At 44.9% G+C, this 18647-nt stretch overlaps 1 protein-coding gene across 20 annotated transcripts in view; it reads left to right on the top strand.

Moving 5' to 3' along the window:
- Positions 1-18647, top strand: part of caska (calcium/calmodulin-dependent serine protein kinase a) — a 177585-nt gene that overhangs the window by 144200 nt on the left and 14738 nt on the right. For 7 of the 20 annotated variants that reach the window (XM_034289158.1, XM_034289157.1, XM_034289159.1 and 4 more), the window contains 10 exons: positions 1890-1967; positions 7927-7974; positions 9118-9198; positions 12450-12638; positions 13489-13567; positions 14753-14838; positions 14927-14995; positions 15594-15614; positions 15831-15899; positions 17022-17057. In XM_034289158.1, coding sequence (XP_034145049.1) covers positions 1890-1967; positions 7927-7974; positions 9118-9198; positions 12450-12638; positions 13489-13567; positions 14753-14838; positions 14927-14995; positions 15594-15614; positions 15831-15899; positions 17022-17057 — 756 coding nt within the window. The remainder of the gene's footprint in view (positions 1-1889; positions 1968-7926; positions 7975-9117; positions 9199-12449; positions 12639-13488; positions 13568-14752; positions 14839-14926; positions 14996-15593; positions 15615-15830; positions 15900-17021; positions 17058-18647) is intronic. The other 13 variants (XM_034289166.1, XM_013139167.4, XM_013139169.4 and 10 more) reach the window with 5 other exon arrangements.

Genomic DNA, 18647 nt, shown 5'->3' with positions numbered 1-18647 from the left:
AAGGAAAACTTAAACCTTGGATAACCGTTCACGGTGGACCACTTACAGGGCAAGGAGCCATCTTACATCAAGTTGCAAAGAAGTGAAATTGACCTTTAACCCTATTAGTAGTTGAAGTGTCAGAACAGTGTCTGTTTCATGAGGAAGTATTTGATGGAGCAGGTGACAGAGCACTAGAATAATTATAGTTGTGTATCTCACCAAGTTTACATTTCAGATACACTAGGAACGGTCACATTTCTCTGGATATAATCAACACATTCTGTGGCTGACTTTCTCTGAACTCATTATGTAAAGAGCAAATATGTGTAAACCTGAATGTACCCTAACACACACACCATAGACCGCTAACTCTGCTGTGATGTCATTACGTAGTTAGCAGAAACTGTAGCATGCTAACTCTTCTGTGATGTCATTTTGCAGTAAGCAACCACTGTAGCATGTTAACTCTTCTGTGATGTCATTATGCAGTTAGCAGAAACTGTGGCATGCTAACTCCACTGTGATTAAATTCCAGAGTTCCTTCCAAGGCGTGTTTAACGGAAAGAGGAATGTATTTGTTTCTTTTGTTCCTGCCGAGATAGAGAATGAACCATGTTTAGACAGCGGTCTGTGTTTGTGCGTGTGGCGGTGAGGAGTGTGTGGGAGAGGCTGGGGAGTCAGGACCTGCTGTTCCTGGGAACTTTTAGAGGCCCATGACACTCCCTCCCTGCTCTGAGTATGGAAGCATCACATGAGACCCAGGGTCATGGGAACTACAATCACGCACATACACACACACACACATGAATACACAGTGCCTGCGTATTGTTTAATAGGTGAAGTGTGCCTGTGGGGTAAACAGGAAATGTTAATTTTAGATGTGATAAAGACCTCAACACCGTTTTCTTTCTGTCATCTCCACAATTACATTTGAAAGGCAGTCTCTCTCTGTTTCTTCTGAAACTTGTTTTGGAAAGTTGTTTTGTCGCCACTGGATCACTTTGGCTAGGCTCTTCATTTCTGTGTGACATGCTAAAGTTCTAATGATTACACTAGTGGCCAATCCTACAGTCTTTAACTTACTTCTTTGGTCAGACACTATCTTACTCACCACTAGCATGGTTTTGAGAAATGGTATGGAGATCCAGAATTTACACCTGGAACGATTCTCTCTGTGTCACTAAGAGGCAGGGGTGCTGGGCTATTCAAAGGGGGGCAATGTGTTTACTGTTGGCTTCTTCTCATAGCCTGTTGCCTAATTTCCTCGTGACAGTATGTCTGCCTCTCTCTGTGGTCAAAGAAGGGACACAAGATTATGGAGAAATGCCTCTTATGAAAGACGTGTGCGTGCGTGCGTGTGCGTGCGTGCGTGCGTGTGTGTGTGTGTGTGCATGTGTGTGTGCTCAAAATGTCAGCTGCTCTTATTTAAAGATACCACATTATTCAGTGAAACACTTCTAAGAAAACCATGGTTTTGTTTTTCTAACCTAACAGTTATTTTATGGCTGTCTTTTCAGCAGAGATGTGTTTTCTCCAGTCAGTATTCTGAATGCTGGACGTCTTCTTTTGTGTCTTACAAACAACTGCTCTTCTTGTTAGTTAGTGCAGACTACACACTGAAACAAAAACTCTTCTGTTGATCTTTTATTTCCTAAAAGCCAGCTGGTTCATCATACACAGAACTGGCGTGTTGCTCCTCTCTGTCTGCATGATGAACAACATAATCCTTCAGTCTCTGTGAGATGTTTCCCCTCATTGTTAAGCTTTTTCTTTTTAACCTAAATTAAAGCAAACACAATCGTCAGCACTGATGAGAGCTTGGTACTTGTTCACCCATTGAAATGATTTACCAATGAGCTGTTCATGTTGGCTTCATAACGCTGTGTTTGTGTGTCGTGTTGTTTCAGCTTTACGACAAGATTAACACCAGGTCCTCCCCCCATATCAGAAACCCCCCCAGCAATGCTGTGCAGAGAGCCAAAGAGGTAAGCGAGTACGCACACATACTCACATATTCATACACTGAACAAAATTATAAACGCAACACTTTTGTTTTTGCCCCCACTCAAAGATCTAAGACTTTCTCTATGTACACAAAAGGCCTATTTCTCTCAAATATTGTTCACAGATCTGTCTTAAATCTGTGTTAGTGAGCACTTCTCCTTTGCCGAGGTAATCCATCCACCTCACAGTTGTGGCATATCAAGATGCTGATTAGACAGCATGATTATTGCACAGGTGTGCCTTAGGCTGCACACTGTCTATGTATATTTATATACACACAAATACAGTGAGGGAATTTTTTTTATCCCCTGCTGATTTTGTACGTTTGCCCACTGACAAAAAAATGATCAGTCTATAATTTTAATGGTAGATTTATTTGAACAGTGAGAGACAGAATAACAACACAATAATCCAGAAAAACGCATGTCAAAAATCTTAATGAGTGAAATAAGTATTCGACCCTTCTGCAAAACATGCCTTGGTACTTGGTGGCAAAACCCTTGTTGGCAATCACAGAGGTCAGTCGTTTCTTGTATTTGGCCACCAGGTTTGCACACATCTCAGGCAGGATTTTGTCCCACTCCTCTTTGCAGATCTCCAAGTCATTAAGGTTTCGAGGCTGATGTTTGGCAACTCGAACCTTCAGCTCCCTCCACAGATTTTCTATAGGATTAAGGACTGTAGTCTGGCTAGGCCACTCCAGGACCTTAATGTGCTTCTTCTTGAGCCACTCCTTTGTTGCCTTGGCTGTGTGTTTTGGGTCATTGTCATGCTGGAATACCCATCCACGACCCATTTTCAATGCCTTGGCTGAGAGAAGGAGGTTCTCACCCATGATTTGACGGTACATGGCCCTGTCCATCGTCCCTTTGATGCGGTGAAGTTGTCCTGTCCCCTTAGCAGAAAACACCCCCAAAGCATAATGTTTCTGCCTCCATGTTTGACAGTGGGGATGGTGTTCTTGGGGTCATAGACAGCATTCCTCCTCCTCCAGACACAGCGAGTTGAGTTGATGCCAAAGAGCTCGATTTGGTCTCATCTGACCACAACACTTTCACTCAGTTCTTCTCTGAATCATTCAGATGTTCATTGGCAAACTTCAGACGGCCTGTAAATGTGCTTTCTTGAGCAGGGGGACATTGCGAGCAATGCAGGATTTCAATCCTTCCCGGCTTAGTATGTTACCAATTGTTTTCTTGGTGACTATGGTCCTAGCTGCCTTGAGATCATTGACAAGATCCTCCCGTGTAGTTCTGGGTTGATTCCTCACCGTTCTCATGATCATTGCAACTCCATGAGGTGAGATCTTGCATGGAGCCCCAGACCGAGGGAGATTGACAGTTCTTTTGTGTTTCTTCCATTTGTGAATAATCGCAGCTGTTGTCACCTTCTGTGTCACCTTCTCACCAAGCTGCTTGGTGATGGTCTTGTATCCCATTCCAGCCTTGTGTAGGTCTACAATCTTGTCCTTGATATCCTTGGACAGCACTTTGGTCTTGGCCACGGTGGAGAGTTTGGAATCTGATTGATTGCTTCTGTGGACAGAAACAATCAGTCTTTTATACTGTACAGGTAACAAGATGAGATTAGGAGCACTCCCTTTAAGTGTGCTCCTAATCTCAGCTCGTTACCTGTATAAAAGATACCTGGAAGCCAGAAATCTTTGTGATTGAGAGGGGATGAAATCTTTCTTTCTCTCATTAAAATGCAAATCAATTTATAAAATTTTTGACATGCGTTTTCTGTATTATTTTGTTGTTATTTTGTCTCTCACTGTTCAAATAAACCTACCATAAAAATGATAGACTGATAATTTCTTTGTCAGTGGGCAAACGTACAAAATCAGCAGGGGATCAAAAATAATAATCCCTCACTGTATGTACACACACACACACTGTATAGATATTTATATTTGCACACAAACCTGTACACACATGCACGCTGTGTATATATATACAGTGGATATAAAAAGTCTACACACCCCTGTTAAAATGCCAGGTAAAAGAATGAGACAAAGATAAATCATGTCAGAACTTTTCCACCTTTAATGTGACCTATAACGTGAACAGTTCAATTGAAAAATGTAAAATAAAAACCTCACAATAACCTGGTTGCATAAGTGTGCACACCCTTAAACTAATTCTTGGTTGAAGCACCTTTTAATTTTATTACAGCACCTTTTGGGTAGGAGTCTATTAGCATGGCACATCTTGACGTGGCAATAACTCTTCTTTGCAAAAAGCGCATCAAATCTGTCAGATTGTGAGGACATCTCCTCTGCACAGCCCTCTTCAGATCACCCCACATATGTTCAATTGGATTCAGGTCTAGGCTCCTGGTGAAGCCATGCTTTTGTGGATTTGGATGTGTGCTTTGGGTCGTTGTCGTGCTGAAAGGTGAACTTTATTTGTGATTAATCAGAGTCACTTTAAATGATGGCAGGTGTGTAATGACTTTATTTAACATGAGTTTGAATGTGATTGGTTAATTCTGAACACAGCCACATCCCCAGTTATAAGAGGGTGTGCACACTTATGCAACCAGGTTATTGTAAGGTTTTTATTTTTCCTTTTACCCCCTCGGAAGATTTCAGTTTGTTTTTCAATTGAATTGTTCACATTATAGGTCACATTAAAAGGGGAAAATGTTTGGACATGATTTATCTTTGTCTTATTATTTTACATCACAGGAACCTGGCATTTTCACAGGGGTGTGTAGAATTTTTATATCCACTGTTTTTATATATACAAACCAAAATGTACACACATGCACACTTTCTATATATACTCATGCACTGATGGAATGTTGGATGCTTGTCACCGTGCTCCTCCATATGATATTATTGATGATGACTGACGATGTGTTCAGCTCTGTTGATTACCACACGCTGCTTCTACTGCCTCTGCCCTGACCTCACACTCTGCTCTGCCAACTTTGCTTCAGCTATTAATACCGCGGTGAACCGGCATCTCTGTTCACTTCTCAAATCACACCCTACTCCCAGTGCAGCACACATGCGTCCACCACAGCTTCAGATACCTGCAGCAGTGGCCGATACGGAGCACTGGGGAATGGGGATTTGAGACACTTCATATCTAACTCTACACTGCAGTGACAGTATTTGCTCCTTAGCCATTCTTCGGCTATCTGCTGCTTGTTTGACATCGGGTCAATCTGGTTTGAGGTCACAGTTTAAAGGCCATTTATGTAGAAGGTACTGAACAAATGGGCAGTGCTGTGATTAAGAGTGGGCTTTGTCGGTCGACGTGGAATGTGGCAGTGCTGTGTTTAAGAGTGGGTTGGGTCAGTCGACGTGGAATGGGCAGTGCTGTGATTAAGAGTGGGCTGGGTGTTCACTAGGTCAGTGGACGTGGCTTATTGGTGAAGAAGGCTAGATGAACGTGATGACAAGGAAGGTAGTATTTTGATCCGGAGAGTTTTAATTTTTTATTTAATTGAATTTTCAAAATGACATTCTTTCCTTACCCTGTAAGCAAATAGGTCTATGTACAAGATATGTCAGCAATCCATTCACTGGCTTAGTGTCTATTGTTTATAGCATTTTTGGCACAAATCTCATTCAAGTAATTAGATCGATGTTATAATTTTTTTGTATGTAACTTGTATTGTGATTAAGGATGATTTGAATCTGACGCGTCAAAGATTCTGACACCAGTCTGGTGACATCAAGCTACGGCCAGGGCAATCCAAAGCTTGGGCTGAGGTCATACTGTGTACATACAATGCATACAGGGTATGAAAACCAATTTGTCATTTTGGTGAAATCTCACTTTCATGAGTAAACTATAAAAGTGTGAGGCCCTGTATTTCATCCCAGAACTTTTCCACTGTCTCTATTTATGTGTGTAAGGACAGCTGTTTTGGAGTGGAATCCGACCAGAATATTTCCACTAGCGTAAATGACCTGTTCATTTCAGTTTTTTCAGTTTCTGTTAAATCTATTACACACACTTTTTATTCCATTTTATAGACATTGTTAAAATGCTAATATTAGAAATATTTTTTATTTGCTATTCTTTGGTTGGTCTTATTTGTGTGTGCTACATTTAGACACAAAAACAGACACACACACACACATCCAAAAAAAAACAGTAACCTTCACACCTTCACAGATCAAACAAATGTATAGCATACTTTTCAGCTGCACGTTGTCACTGTGTGACAGTGGTTTGCATGTTGTAGGTTGTTGTGTGACCTCTGGCCCCTTTTATGCATCATTTGCACCAAATAGCTCAGTGGTCTCACAAACACTGGTTCATAGTGTTCATCTCACACTAGCTTACCAGCTAGCTGCATGCACACACGCTCAGTGAGCCAGACTGGAGTGGACGTTGCTGCCTGACAGGAGAAAGGGAATGAGAGAAATAAGAGAGGGAATTTGAAAGAAGGAAAAGGGCCAGGGGAAAATTGTGTGTGTGGTTGGAATAAGGATGGAGTTGGATGGATGGATGGATGGGGGGGGGGAGGGGGGGGGCAAGGGGCCAGAGGAAAGGTGCTGCGTATCGTTACCATGTGTGTGGACTTTTTATAAAACTGTGTCTCGTGCACTGTGAGAAATGTTTGTGTCGGTCTTTTTGTCTGTGCAACGGAGTTAAAATGTACACTTGATTAAGAAGACCGAGGGGGGGGTGTGAATGAGTGGGTGGGATAACTAAAACACTGCGGTATTAACCCTGGAAAAGCCATTAAGAGTGGTGTCAGGACTCTTTATGTGGCCTTGGAGTGACTCCAGAGGAATAAAGCAACTGTGTTGAAGCTGCCTGGTCCTAGACAGGTAGTCATAACGTGCTCATTAGTGTGTCTGGGTTGTATTCGTGTTCTAACCTTGTGAACTAGTCACTTGGCGTTGCGCTGATGTTCTCCCTTTGCACTGTTGCTGCGGTAGGCTGTCACACGGCGTGTTTTTCTCTACCCTGGGGTGACTATAACGAAATGCTCAGTAGGACTATACCGAAATGCTCAGTAGGACTATACCGAAATGCTCAGTAGGACTATACCGAAATGCTCAGTAGGACTATACCGAAATACTCAGTAGGACTATACCGAAATGCTCAGTAGGTCAACGGTCCCCTTTAGTGATTGCCCAACATTGTGAACATGTAACCAAAAACCTGAGCAGATTTCTTACACCAATCTGTCTTTAGAGACCAAATAAACGAAGCGAAAAACATTGCCACCTGGTGGTCCGTCAGGTTTTATTATAACTTTTTTGATGAATTTATTTATTTCACCTCAAAAGATGAGGTGTAAGACATGTGCTCCTGTTTGTTGGCTACATGTTGACAAGATGTTGGGCTATCACTAGAAGGGACTATTGACCCACTGCGCGTGGCTGAATACTCACAACAAGGTACAGAAAAACACACTATGTCTCCTTTTCCACTACATCAACATGTTAAACTAGTCTAGTTGTTTCTGGATTATATTCTTAATATTGTTTAGTTGTGTCTGGGCGGTTGTGTTAGGAGCATCCGTCAAAACAAGTGTGTGTCTGTGCGTGGGTGGGTGTGTGTGTCTGTGTAATTCCATTTCATTTGGCCAACTATATCTATTTTCTGAGTTCTGATCTGAGGGTCTTTCTATTCCATTATAGAACCCTTGATTTCTAGTATTTCACTACCATTTCTTTACCACTAGTGAGTTAAGGATCCTTCCTCTGAAATACTCTGCTTGGCTTTCTGCTACTGTTCCTTTAGGGTGAATCTGAAATGCTTTAAAATGATACAACACCAGCTATCCTTACATGTTACCCTGATCTCGGTGGCTCTTGTACGACTACAGACACTAACCTTTCAGCTTCTGGCGCTGTCCTCTTTCACCTTTGACCGTATGACCCCTGGCTCCTCCTATGAGGACCGAGGACATCATCGGAGGTCACATGTTTAATTGTCCTCCCTGTGTACTCCTCCTGGTCTAAAGAGCTCCACCCAAGACGAAGCAAGTGGAGCTTTGAAACACCTTGAATATGTAAGCCCCGAGACATCCTCCAACACCCCAGAACACACACACTCTTTCACACATACATTAACAAATGTTGAAAAAATAGTTTTGGTTTTAAATCATTTTAGTATAGAACTAGTGTTGAATTGTTTGTTACAATACATCATGCTGTATGTTGACCCAGCCAGGTTCTTTCTTGACCCTGTAAAGCTGTTTCTTGACCCAGTCGAGCTGTTTCTTGTCCCATCCAGGCTGTATCTTGCCCCAGCCAGGCTGTATCTTTGGAGTCTATGGTGAAATCTGTAGGATGGCCCAGTGTCTCTAAACCAGTGCGTCTGTAATCAGAATATTCAGAAGGTCTTACCTGACTGTCTAGATCAAGATTTCAGGTCAGCTTAGCATTCTACTCAAAAAGTTGAATATTGGACCTTGAATGGAGGATTGTCATGCAGGGGTTTTTATCTTCCATTACCACTGTGAGATGTTTATTACTGAGCAGTTTGGGACTGAGAGTCTGAGAGGTGTGAATGTCTTTGTTTGATGTGACATGATATAAACACACACTCTGATTGATCAGTGTACGAGAAATCACCCCTTCAAGTCCGATCTCACATTTCAGTCATTTGAGCAGACACTTTTTATCCGAGTTGATATGGTGGTGCTGAGTGAATTACTCCTACTGGACCATCATTGGAATCAAACTCACCATCTTGGCTAACATGAGAAACCCTCATCAATACTTTGACAGACACACAAACACTTACCACGTATACACACACACATCTATATGCGTCTGGCCGGCGTCACCAGATTCAGCGGGCAAGTGTGACATAGCAGGACCTGACGCCAGATCGTGCACTCCGAGAGGCCATGGGCAACGCCTCAAGGAGGCAAAGCTGTGACAAAGCCCCGAGGTGGACTTTGATTGGTTAAGACAAACCATGAGAAGGGAGCTAACGGGCCCAGGGTTTTTTACTGGTCGAGGTGATTCTAAAGAGGTGTGTTTTAGGAAGTGTGAGAGTATGTATTTGTGTTTAATCAGGCCTCCGCTGTGTGTCAATACTCCACACACACTTCCCTACGGCGCGGTTGGAACTGGCATTGAGCAGGACGTTCTCGGGAGAAAAGGACCCCTGGCTGATGTCCTGTGCTGTTGTCTCTACGTTGCAGGTACTGGAAGAGATCTCCTGTTACCCCGAGAACCACGACGTCAAGGAACTCAGACGGATATTGACCCAGCCACACTTTATGGTATGTGTTTGCATGGCCATGTTTAGGCTTAAAATCTTTAAAAAAAGAATCTGTGGCAGTGACAGAGGCAGACGGAGGCACAGAGACACAGAGAGAACAAGAAGAAGAGGCAGACGTCGACATCCGTCACAGGCACAATTGTTTTAGTTTATTTCTGTAAACGCTCCAGGCAAGACAGACAGAAGAGTCGCTACAGTTGAAGAACTCCCTATATCTCTGGAGAATCTCACAGGTTGATATATAGATATATATATATATAGAGAGAGAGAGATACAGACAGAAAGAGAGAGCGTGAGAGCAAAAAACAGTAACGTAGGAGAGAATTAGTCACCAAAGTTTGAGAGTGTGTTTGTGTCTTCAGGGTTGTGTGTGTGTGTGTTTGTGTCTTCAGGGTTGTGTGTGTGTCTTCAGGGTTGTGTGTGTGTCTTCAGGGTTGTGTGTGTGTCTTCAGGATTGTGTGTGTGTCTTCAGGGTTGTGTGTGTGTGTGTGTGTCTTCAGGGTTGTGTGTGTGTGTGTCTTCAGGGTTGTGTGTGTGTGTGTGTGTGTGTGTCTTCCGGGTTGTGTGTGTGTGTGTGTGTGTTTTCCGGGTTGTGTGTGTGTGTGTCTTCAGGGTTGTGTGTGTGTGTGTGTCTTCAGGGTTGTGTGTGTGTGTGTGTCTTCAGGGTTGTGTGTGTCTGTAAGGGCATGGGTGTCATTGACAGCAGCAGTCTAACACAGGTATGTATGTGTGCTGAATGTCGAAAGCTTCATTAACCATCCAGTGACCCTGGTGTCAGTGTTAAGGACAGAGAAACTGTGTGTTTTTTTGAAAAGCTAGACTGTTAATCTCGTCATGTCCCATCACTGTGTCTTATCCTCCCCCCTGATCAATGAACAGATCAATACTGGGGGGAGGGGGGGGCAGCAGTCTTATCACTAAGGGATTATTCATCGCACAGCTCTTCAGGACAGATCGAGAAAGAGAGAGAACTGGAGAGAGAAAGGCAATCAGAGAGGGTTCAATTTTGGGACATTTGGAGGGAAAGAACATTAGATGGAACTTCCAACAGTGGTGGTCAAGAAACCGGAGGTTTGGGAGAGAAATCTGGACAGGAAATGTCCAGAGAGAAAGTTGTTCACTGAGTCCTGTCTCATACAATATAGCCATGTAGCGCAGGGGCCTGTTTCAGGGGGGAGAAGGTTGAGGGGAGGCAGGAGGGCGAGGGAAGGGGTGAGAGAGAGGAATGGAGGGGCCAGTGAGTCTTGTCTGATGCAGATCTGATCTGGGGCCTAGCTCTACAGAGTCAGGCAAGACAGGGGAGACTGAGGGAGGGAAAAGACATGGAGGGCAGAGACATGGAGGGCAGAGACATGGAGGGCAGAGAGATGGAGGAAAGTGAGAGGTGGGGGGAACGGAGAGGCAGAAGGAGGTGAGACGAGCAAGGGAGGCACCATTTGATACAAGCTGCCACATTCCTACACACACACACACACACACACACAGCCTAAGACGTGTGTGTCCTCAGCCTGCCACCAGTCTCTGAGAGCAGACTACAGACAACCCCAGTGCATTCATTCTGCCAACCACTGAAACGGGTGAGGAACTCACATTTTTCTGAACATGTACTCTGGCCCCAGATATTCTGGCACTGGGGCTGACTTCAGAATGCCTTTGTTTGGTCATTTTTTTGCTCTTGTATTACACCGGACTTGAGTACTCGAGGGTCGTGCTTTTGAGTTCCTGTTGTGCTGGCTAGGTAAGGCTGGAGTTGGGATCATTGTTCAGAATCCTGCTTAATATAAGGTAGTTATTACACTGTTAAGGCACCATTTGATGTTGTATTTAGCTTGTGTTCATTGCATTGTACACTTTGTTACTGTTTTAGATCAGTTCAGAGCAGGTTGTTGAGATGTTAGTGTCACTTTAATGCCTCTGTTTAGAGTCTGGGGTACAAGTTTGTGTTGAACTGTCACTTTTAAGCCTTTGTCTAGATGCTAGGGGATCAGTTCGTTTTGGACAGGCTCTTCAAAGCCTCTGTCTAGAGGCTGGGGGAATAGTGTTGGACTTTCCCTTTTAAACATTTGGCTAGTGGGCTGAGGTATTAGTTAATGTTGAACAGTTCTTTTAAAGCCTGTCTCTAGAAGTTGAGGTATTAGCTAGTGTTGGACGGTCCCTTTAAAGCCTCTGTCTAGAGGCTGAGGTAATACTTAGTGTTTGATAGTCCCTTTAAAGCCTCTGTCTAGAGACTGAGGTAATAGTTAGTGTTGTATAGTCCCTTTAAAGCCTCTGTCTAGAGTCTGGGTGGTTAGTTAGTGTTTGATAGACCCTTTAAAGCCTCTGTCTAGAGGCTGGGTGGTTAGTTAGTCTTGTATAGTCCCTTTAAAACCTCTGTCTATAGTCTGGGGATTAGTTAGTGTTGGATAGTCCCTTTAAAACCTCTGTCTAGAGACTGGGTGGTTAGTTAGTGTTTGATAGTCCCTTTGAAGCCTCTGTCTAGAGGCTAGGTGGTTAGTTGGTGTTGTATAGTCCCTTTAAAACCTCTGTCTGTAGTCTGGGGATTAGATAGTGTGGGATAGTCCCTTTAAAACCTCTGTCTAGAGGCTGGGGATTAGTTTGTGTTGGATAGTCCCTTTAAAGCTTTTGTCTAGAGCCTGTGGGATTAGTTCAGTGGAAACCTGTGACCCTGCGCTCATTAGTAGGCTCAGGACACAAACGTTAGATCTTCTCCTGCAGTACTGTGTGTGTGTGTGTTTTCCCTGTGGGATCGCTGTTGGAATGAGAAGTTCCCTCTCCATGTGATGTAGTTTGACGTGAGAGTCAGTGGGGGCTGTCACTACCTTCATGTCTCACGCTCTCTGATCTGCTTCTCAACTTTTGTCTCCGTGTGCATTTGTGCTCGTCGTGGTTTTTGCCTACATATGTTGTGAATTTCCAAGTCGTTTTGTAAAGTGCCTCTCAGAACGTCTCTATCATTGACGAAAGTGAAGCTAACTGTCTGTCTGTCGGTTGGCGTGTGGATGACGGCGTCTGTAGACTCATTACAAAGCTGTTGGTTTTTAGGAGCACCGTTTCTTTTCTCCAGTGTGCCATGAAGCCTGGAAGCCTCAAGGAAACACCATTTTGATTGAAAACTAGAAGCCTCAAAGAAGGAAAACAAATTGGCTCTGTGAGGGAAAGCGAGAGAGGGAAAGATCCTTGTACTGGCTGTGTTTAGGTCAACCTTGCTGACGGTCAGTCACCTTCTCTCGGGCAACCCCCACCCGTCCCCAGGCCTTGCTCCAGACCCATGATGTGGTGGCCCACGAGGTTTACAGTGATGAAGCCCTGAGGGTGACCCCGCCCCCCACCTCACCCTACCTGAACGGCGAGTCGCCAGACAGCACCAACGGCGACATGGACCTGGAGAACGTGACCCGAGTCCGCTTGGTTCAGTTCCAGAAGAACACGGACGAACCTATGGTATGCACATACACATAGGTTTTATAAAACAATGCGCACACACACAAACACATGCTACACACACACATAAGCTACACACACATTTTAGGAACCTCTATCCTGATAACTAAAACATCAAAGAACACACAGAGAAACATACACACAAACACACACACACCACAGTTTCCACTGGCAGACCCACAAACACAGTGATACACACTGTTCTCATGAGGACTTCTTTGTGACCAAAATATATTTCCAATAAAACTTAACCCTCCAAAACCCCAAAAGTATTTCTTACCCTAACTCCTAAACCTACCCCCAATCCTTAAAGTCCTATAATCTTCAATCCTTAACCCTAAGTTTAACCCTTCCTGACAGGAGGTGACCAGATGCACTATAACAGTCAATCCATTTGAACATTCTCTGTGAGATTGCTCTCTTGTGAACTGGTCCCAGTATGTTAGTTTTGACCAGACAATGATCATGTGTGTTGAAGGTCATGGTCAGGGCCCACACGTCTCCAGCCATCATTTCACACAGTCCAGTCAAATGTCGGTCTCGTAATGATAGGCCCTCTGCCTTAACCAATCCTAACCCCATGTCAGACGCCTGGTCAAAGTGAGGACCGGTCCAATATCCTCACATGAGGTTCATTATGGTAGCGAGGACTTTCAAGTTTCTGCATTACCCCTCAGACCTCACTAAGACAGTAAAACAGGAACACACGTGCACGCGCACAGCATCCATTCTGCCTTTTCCCTCCTTCTGTGTGAGAGCAGCCTGGCTCAATCCCCGGGACTGACCTTGACCCCATACAGTGTTTTCACCTGATCAGTAACACCATGACCCCTGTGCCCTCTCTCTCCAGGGCATCACGCTGAAGATGAGCGATCTGAACCACTGTATCGTGGCCAGGATAATGCACGGCGGGATGATCCACAGACAAGGTAGTGAGCCGTGTCCACTAAGCACCTGTTACCTCGTAATGTCGTGCCCAACGTTGTTAGTGTTATGACATCACAGAGGTTATTCCACACACAGCATCAGATTGTTCCAGAGCGTCTCCATGGTCACCTCATAATGAGCAGGTGCCAGGTGAAATCTGCATTTTGTTGTTTCTGTGACAACGCATTACCCATAATACACTGTCGTCGTCGTCCCCCCCCCACACACACACACACACACACGTGCGCGACCCGTAAAAGTCTCTCACAGACCTACACCTCCCCCAGGTAGAACATGAGCCCATGTCAGGCGCGGGCTGAGAAGACCCGGCTCACTCCCAGGTCACCGGAGTGTCGGATCACCGGACTTTAATTATCGGATGTGTAGGAAAAATAGGAGCATGCCGTCAAAAATGGCACCTTGGCCACTACACTCCACTCCGCGTGAAAGAGCACTGGATTGAAGTGAGGCGACACTAGGGGCCTTCTTTATTAACTGTGTAGATGAACGGAGCGTTATGTACTGGCTCTTGGAGAGCTGTGTACACGGTCTTGTGAGAGTGCTGATTTTGGACGACTTCTTCTTGTACCCTAGAATGTTATTGGGGGGGGGGGCTGGCTGTCTGCTCATGTGTCCCTAGATGTATACGTGTATGCCTCCTGTTGCACACTATATTTCAGACACCTCAGGACACATTTGGAAAACTTGGGACTAATGATATGACTTGTCTACAAGTGCTGGCATTCTCACTGGCCAGAGGATGGTGAAATGCAAACTCTGCAACATATAACCTTTCACCCAGATTTACCTAATGTCATTTAAAGCTCTCTTTACAAGGTACATGTTTGCCTCAGGGACCCATAAAGTACCATGATGGATTCACCATATTTTTTCTTTCCCCCAAAAAATGAACAACGAAGTTGCTCTGCCATTCAATGACCAGTCTGGTGACATCAGAAGCCACAAATATGGATGCAGTTTGTCAAAGTCAACCAGAGTTATTCAGATTAGTATGCAGAACGAAACGGCTCAGAGTTAAGACATTTGGCGTGGGCACTGTGGGATTTCAGTTCAGCCAACCACGGCGACATCTGCAACACCGCTAGCCTGATCCCGACCAAACTTCTGCCGAATGTGGTGTCATCCTAGATTATTGCCCTGACGACTGCCTGTCTCGTGTGTTGTAGGAACACTGCATGTCGGAGATGAGATCAGAGAGATCAACAGCATCAGTGTTGCCAACCAGACAGTAGAGCAACTACAGCGAATGCTGGTGGGTGGACATCTTTTCGTGTGTGTTTGTAATAGTTGTGTGTGTGCATTGGTGGACACTAAACTGGTGAGTGTGTCTGTCTCCACAGAGAGAGATGCGGGGCAGCATCACCTTTAAGATAGTGCCAAGCTACAGGACACAAGGGTCGTCCTGTGAGGTAAAACTCTGCCCGTTGCGCCTCCTCCTGCCCCTGTGATTAACCTACCGCCTGCCTGCTGGCTCTGTTTGTGTGTGTGTGTGTGTGTGTGTGTGTGCGTACGCGTGTCTGTGTGTGTCGATGCTTTCTCTGGCTGGGTTCTGTGCATCATGCCGTGCTCAGGGCTGGGTCAGATGCGCTGCACACCAATTTCACAACCAAGATACCGGACACCCCCCCACCCCCAACCCATTCCTGACAGCTTATCATTAACCCCTGAAACCCAAACTCTGAACTGTGACCTATGTAACTCTGATATCTGGCATTGGCTCCCACTCACCCATACACACACACGCACTCAAACAAACAACACCGCTGGCCCATCAGTCACAGAAAGCCCAGAATTCCCTTTTGATAATATGTGGAATCCAAGCAGAACCCAGCAGCATAGAATGGTGTTGTGCTGTCAGGTGATAAGCCTAGAAGCTGGCAGCCAGACCATGATTAAACAGTCTTTGTGATTGTACTGCCCCTGTGTGGCAAGATGAAGAAGTGCAGGCGTCATTGTCTTTGCTTCTAAGTAGGACGGTAATCATGTTGATTTGATTTGACTGCACAGCCTAGGGGGACGTTGAAGACGGTAAAGTTGACTGTTTTTGTGTCGTGGTCTGATAGTTACTGGTGTATTTGCCAACCCATATCTCATGTTAGGCTGTTGTACAGTGTGTAGTGTTGTGCGTTCCCATGTCTTGGAGTTGTAACAGTTGTAATGTTATGGTAGTGTTGGCCTGTGTGTGTGTGTGTGTGTGTGTGTGAGGTGCGTGTGTGTGTGTCTGACCTGTGTGTTTTATTGCAGAGAGACTCCCCCTCCAGGCAATCCCCTGCAAATGGCACTGGCCACTCCAGTGTTAACAGTTCTATCTTGGTAAGGACCCCCACATCAACCCCTAAACACCAAATCAAACACCAAAACTACCCTCATATTCTCCCTGTCTGATGATTCCCCCCTTTCCCCAATCCACCATATTTGGCTCGCTTTTGTTTTATTTTCATTTGTATATCACAGCAAGAATAGAGACTACCGTAAATCTCCCTCTGACCTGGCTGTACAGATGTACCTTTTGGCCATATTTCCGATATCTCCGTTTACAAATTGGTGTGCTGTAAAACGCTGCCATGGGCTGCAAAGCTCTGCCATGTGCTGCAAAGCTCTGCCATGTGCTGCAAAAGCTCTGCCATGTGCTGTAAAACGCTGCCATGTGCTGCAAAAGCTCTGCCATGTGCTGTCAAAACGCTGCTGTGTGCTGTGCCTTTCTGCTGACAGCCATTTTGTACACAGAGGAACAGGACATCCTCACACAGCCCGTCAGCAACACAAACCACCCAGGTCCAACATCATCCACTGCTGATCTACATTCTCTAACCACACTTATATAGCTACTTACCCACTCGTACACCTTGGTCCTAAAGCCGCTTGCCTGCACTCTGCTGCACAGAGAGAAAGATGAAAGGTGTGAGTGGGGAAGACTGGGTGCGCAGAAGCTATGCTCTAACACACTAAAGCTCAACTGTCCGTTTGGCTAACTGAGAATCTCTGTAACCTCTGTTTAAACATTGGCAACAGAAGGGAATGTGTGTGTGCGTGTGTTCTAATTTTGAATATTCTGAAGTATAATAGTGTTTGTAGAGCTGGTTTATACAAACAATGTGCTTTAACAGGGTTCTTCTGCTGTTCCGTATGATAATCATTTTTGTTTTCATGTAGAACCCTTTATGGTTCCAGATATGAGCTTTTTGTGTTCTCCGGTGGAACACTGTGGAAAGGATTCTCTTTGAAACCTAATGGGTTCTATGTGGACCCAAAGGGGTTCATTGTGGAACCAAAGAATCTGGAACCCAAAAAGGGTTATTCATAGGGTTCCCCCCACACGGACAGCCAAAGAACACTTTTGGAACCTTTTATTTTCCAGTGTACCTACCCAACACTAAGGTGTAAACCCCCGCTTTTCTTTCTCTCTTTCTTCTCATTGCTTGTTTTTCCCCACAGGATCTGCCATCTACCATCCAACCCAAGGGTCGACAGGTGAATATCAGCTCTTTACCCTGCAAAACACACACTCTGTTGACCCATAACCCATCGAACTTCCACACGTGTATGTGTCTGTGTGTGTTTGGGAGGTCAGACGTTCCCAAGGCCCTGGTCAACCTCTGGGCCGTGGCTGGCTAGAAACATCTGACCAGACAGTGTGATGACTGTGCCATTGGCCATACACCAATGGCACAGGCATGGTCAAAATAGCGGCCATATTTTCATCCACATTCATTCACAGTAACATACCATCCGTCACCTGTGTCCTCACCCCGGACGCGCTCATAGTTCCCCCCAAACCATCGTATAACCATCACATATTCGTTTTTCTGTGGTGGAATGGTCTTGGCATGTACTGGAATTCATAAATACTAATGCCAGTACTCAGTTGACTGGCCTGCTCATATTGAAGCAAGTCTTTTTTTAAATTGTCTGTTTAATATACAAGCGTGTGGAATATGGGACAAAAGTTGCTTGTTGCTCACATGCATTTCCAAGGTTGTGGGTTTGATTCAAATGGGGGGCCCAAAATAGTGTGTAAATGATCACACTCAATACTGTTATTTATTTTGGATAAGAGCGTCTGCTGAATTCAGATGTCCAAGCCAAAATAGAGTTAGAATACAGTCAGCAACATTGAGCAAGAGCTACAAGGATATTATCTGTTAAAAGTGATATGTTCTCTGGATAAGAAGGAAGAAGAAAGGAATGTGTGAAAAATAATTCCAAAGGTTCAGTCTCCTCATCATTACCAGGCTAAAGGTTAATTCCATTTCAGACGATTCATTTTGTAAATAAAATAAAATCCCCATCAACAGCAACAGACAATTGAAAATTAATTAATAAATATTAAATAATATAAAATTGATCCTCCTGATCCACTGGTGACACAATCTGTGTGAATTCCCTCCCATCATACATAGCAGAGTTAAAAAGGTTGCTTGCCTTTAATTAATACCAACATAATGGGATCCTTTTCCTACATAATAAAACCCCCGTAACAGTCTCCATTCCCCTTGTTACAGGCTCTGTCTTCTGTTAGTCTCCATTTCCCATTTTGTCTCCGTCCCCCGTTACGGTCTCCATCCCCCCCGTTACGGTCTCCATCCCCCCCGTTACGGTCTCCATCCCCCCCGTTACTGTCTCCATTCCCCCCATAACGGTCTGCGTCCCCCCGTAATAGTCTGCATCTCTGTCCCACCCCTTACGGTCTCCATTCCCCATAACGACCTTCATCCCCCATAAGTCTAAATTTCCTCTGTTATGGTCTCCGTCCCCCATAAGTCTCCATCCCCCCTTTTACTGTCTCCATTCCCCCTGTTACTGTCTCCATCCCCCCTGTTACTGTCTCCATCCCCCCTGTTACTGTCTCCATCCCCCCTGTTACTGTCTCTATCCCCCCGTTACTGTCTCCATCCCCCCTGTTACTGTCTCCATTCCCCCTGTTACTGTCTCCATCCCCCCTGTTACTGTCTCCATCCCCCCTGTTACTGTCTCCATCCCCCCTGTTACTGTCTCCATCCCCCCTGTTACTGTCTCCATCCCCCCTGTTACTGTCTCCATCCCCCCTGTTACTGTCTCCAT

Source organism: Esox lucius, chromosome 20, assembly GCF_011004845.1.
Source record: "Esox lucius isolate fEsoLuc1 chromosome 20, fEsoLuc1.pri, whole genome shotgun sequence".
Classification (NCBI taxonomy): domain Eukaryota; kingdom Metazoa; phylum Chordata; class Actinopteri; order Esociformes; family Esocidae; genus Esox; species Esox lucius.
This window is presented reverse-complemented; position numbering and strand designations above follow the sequence as displayed.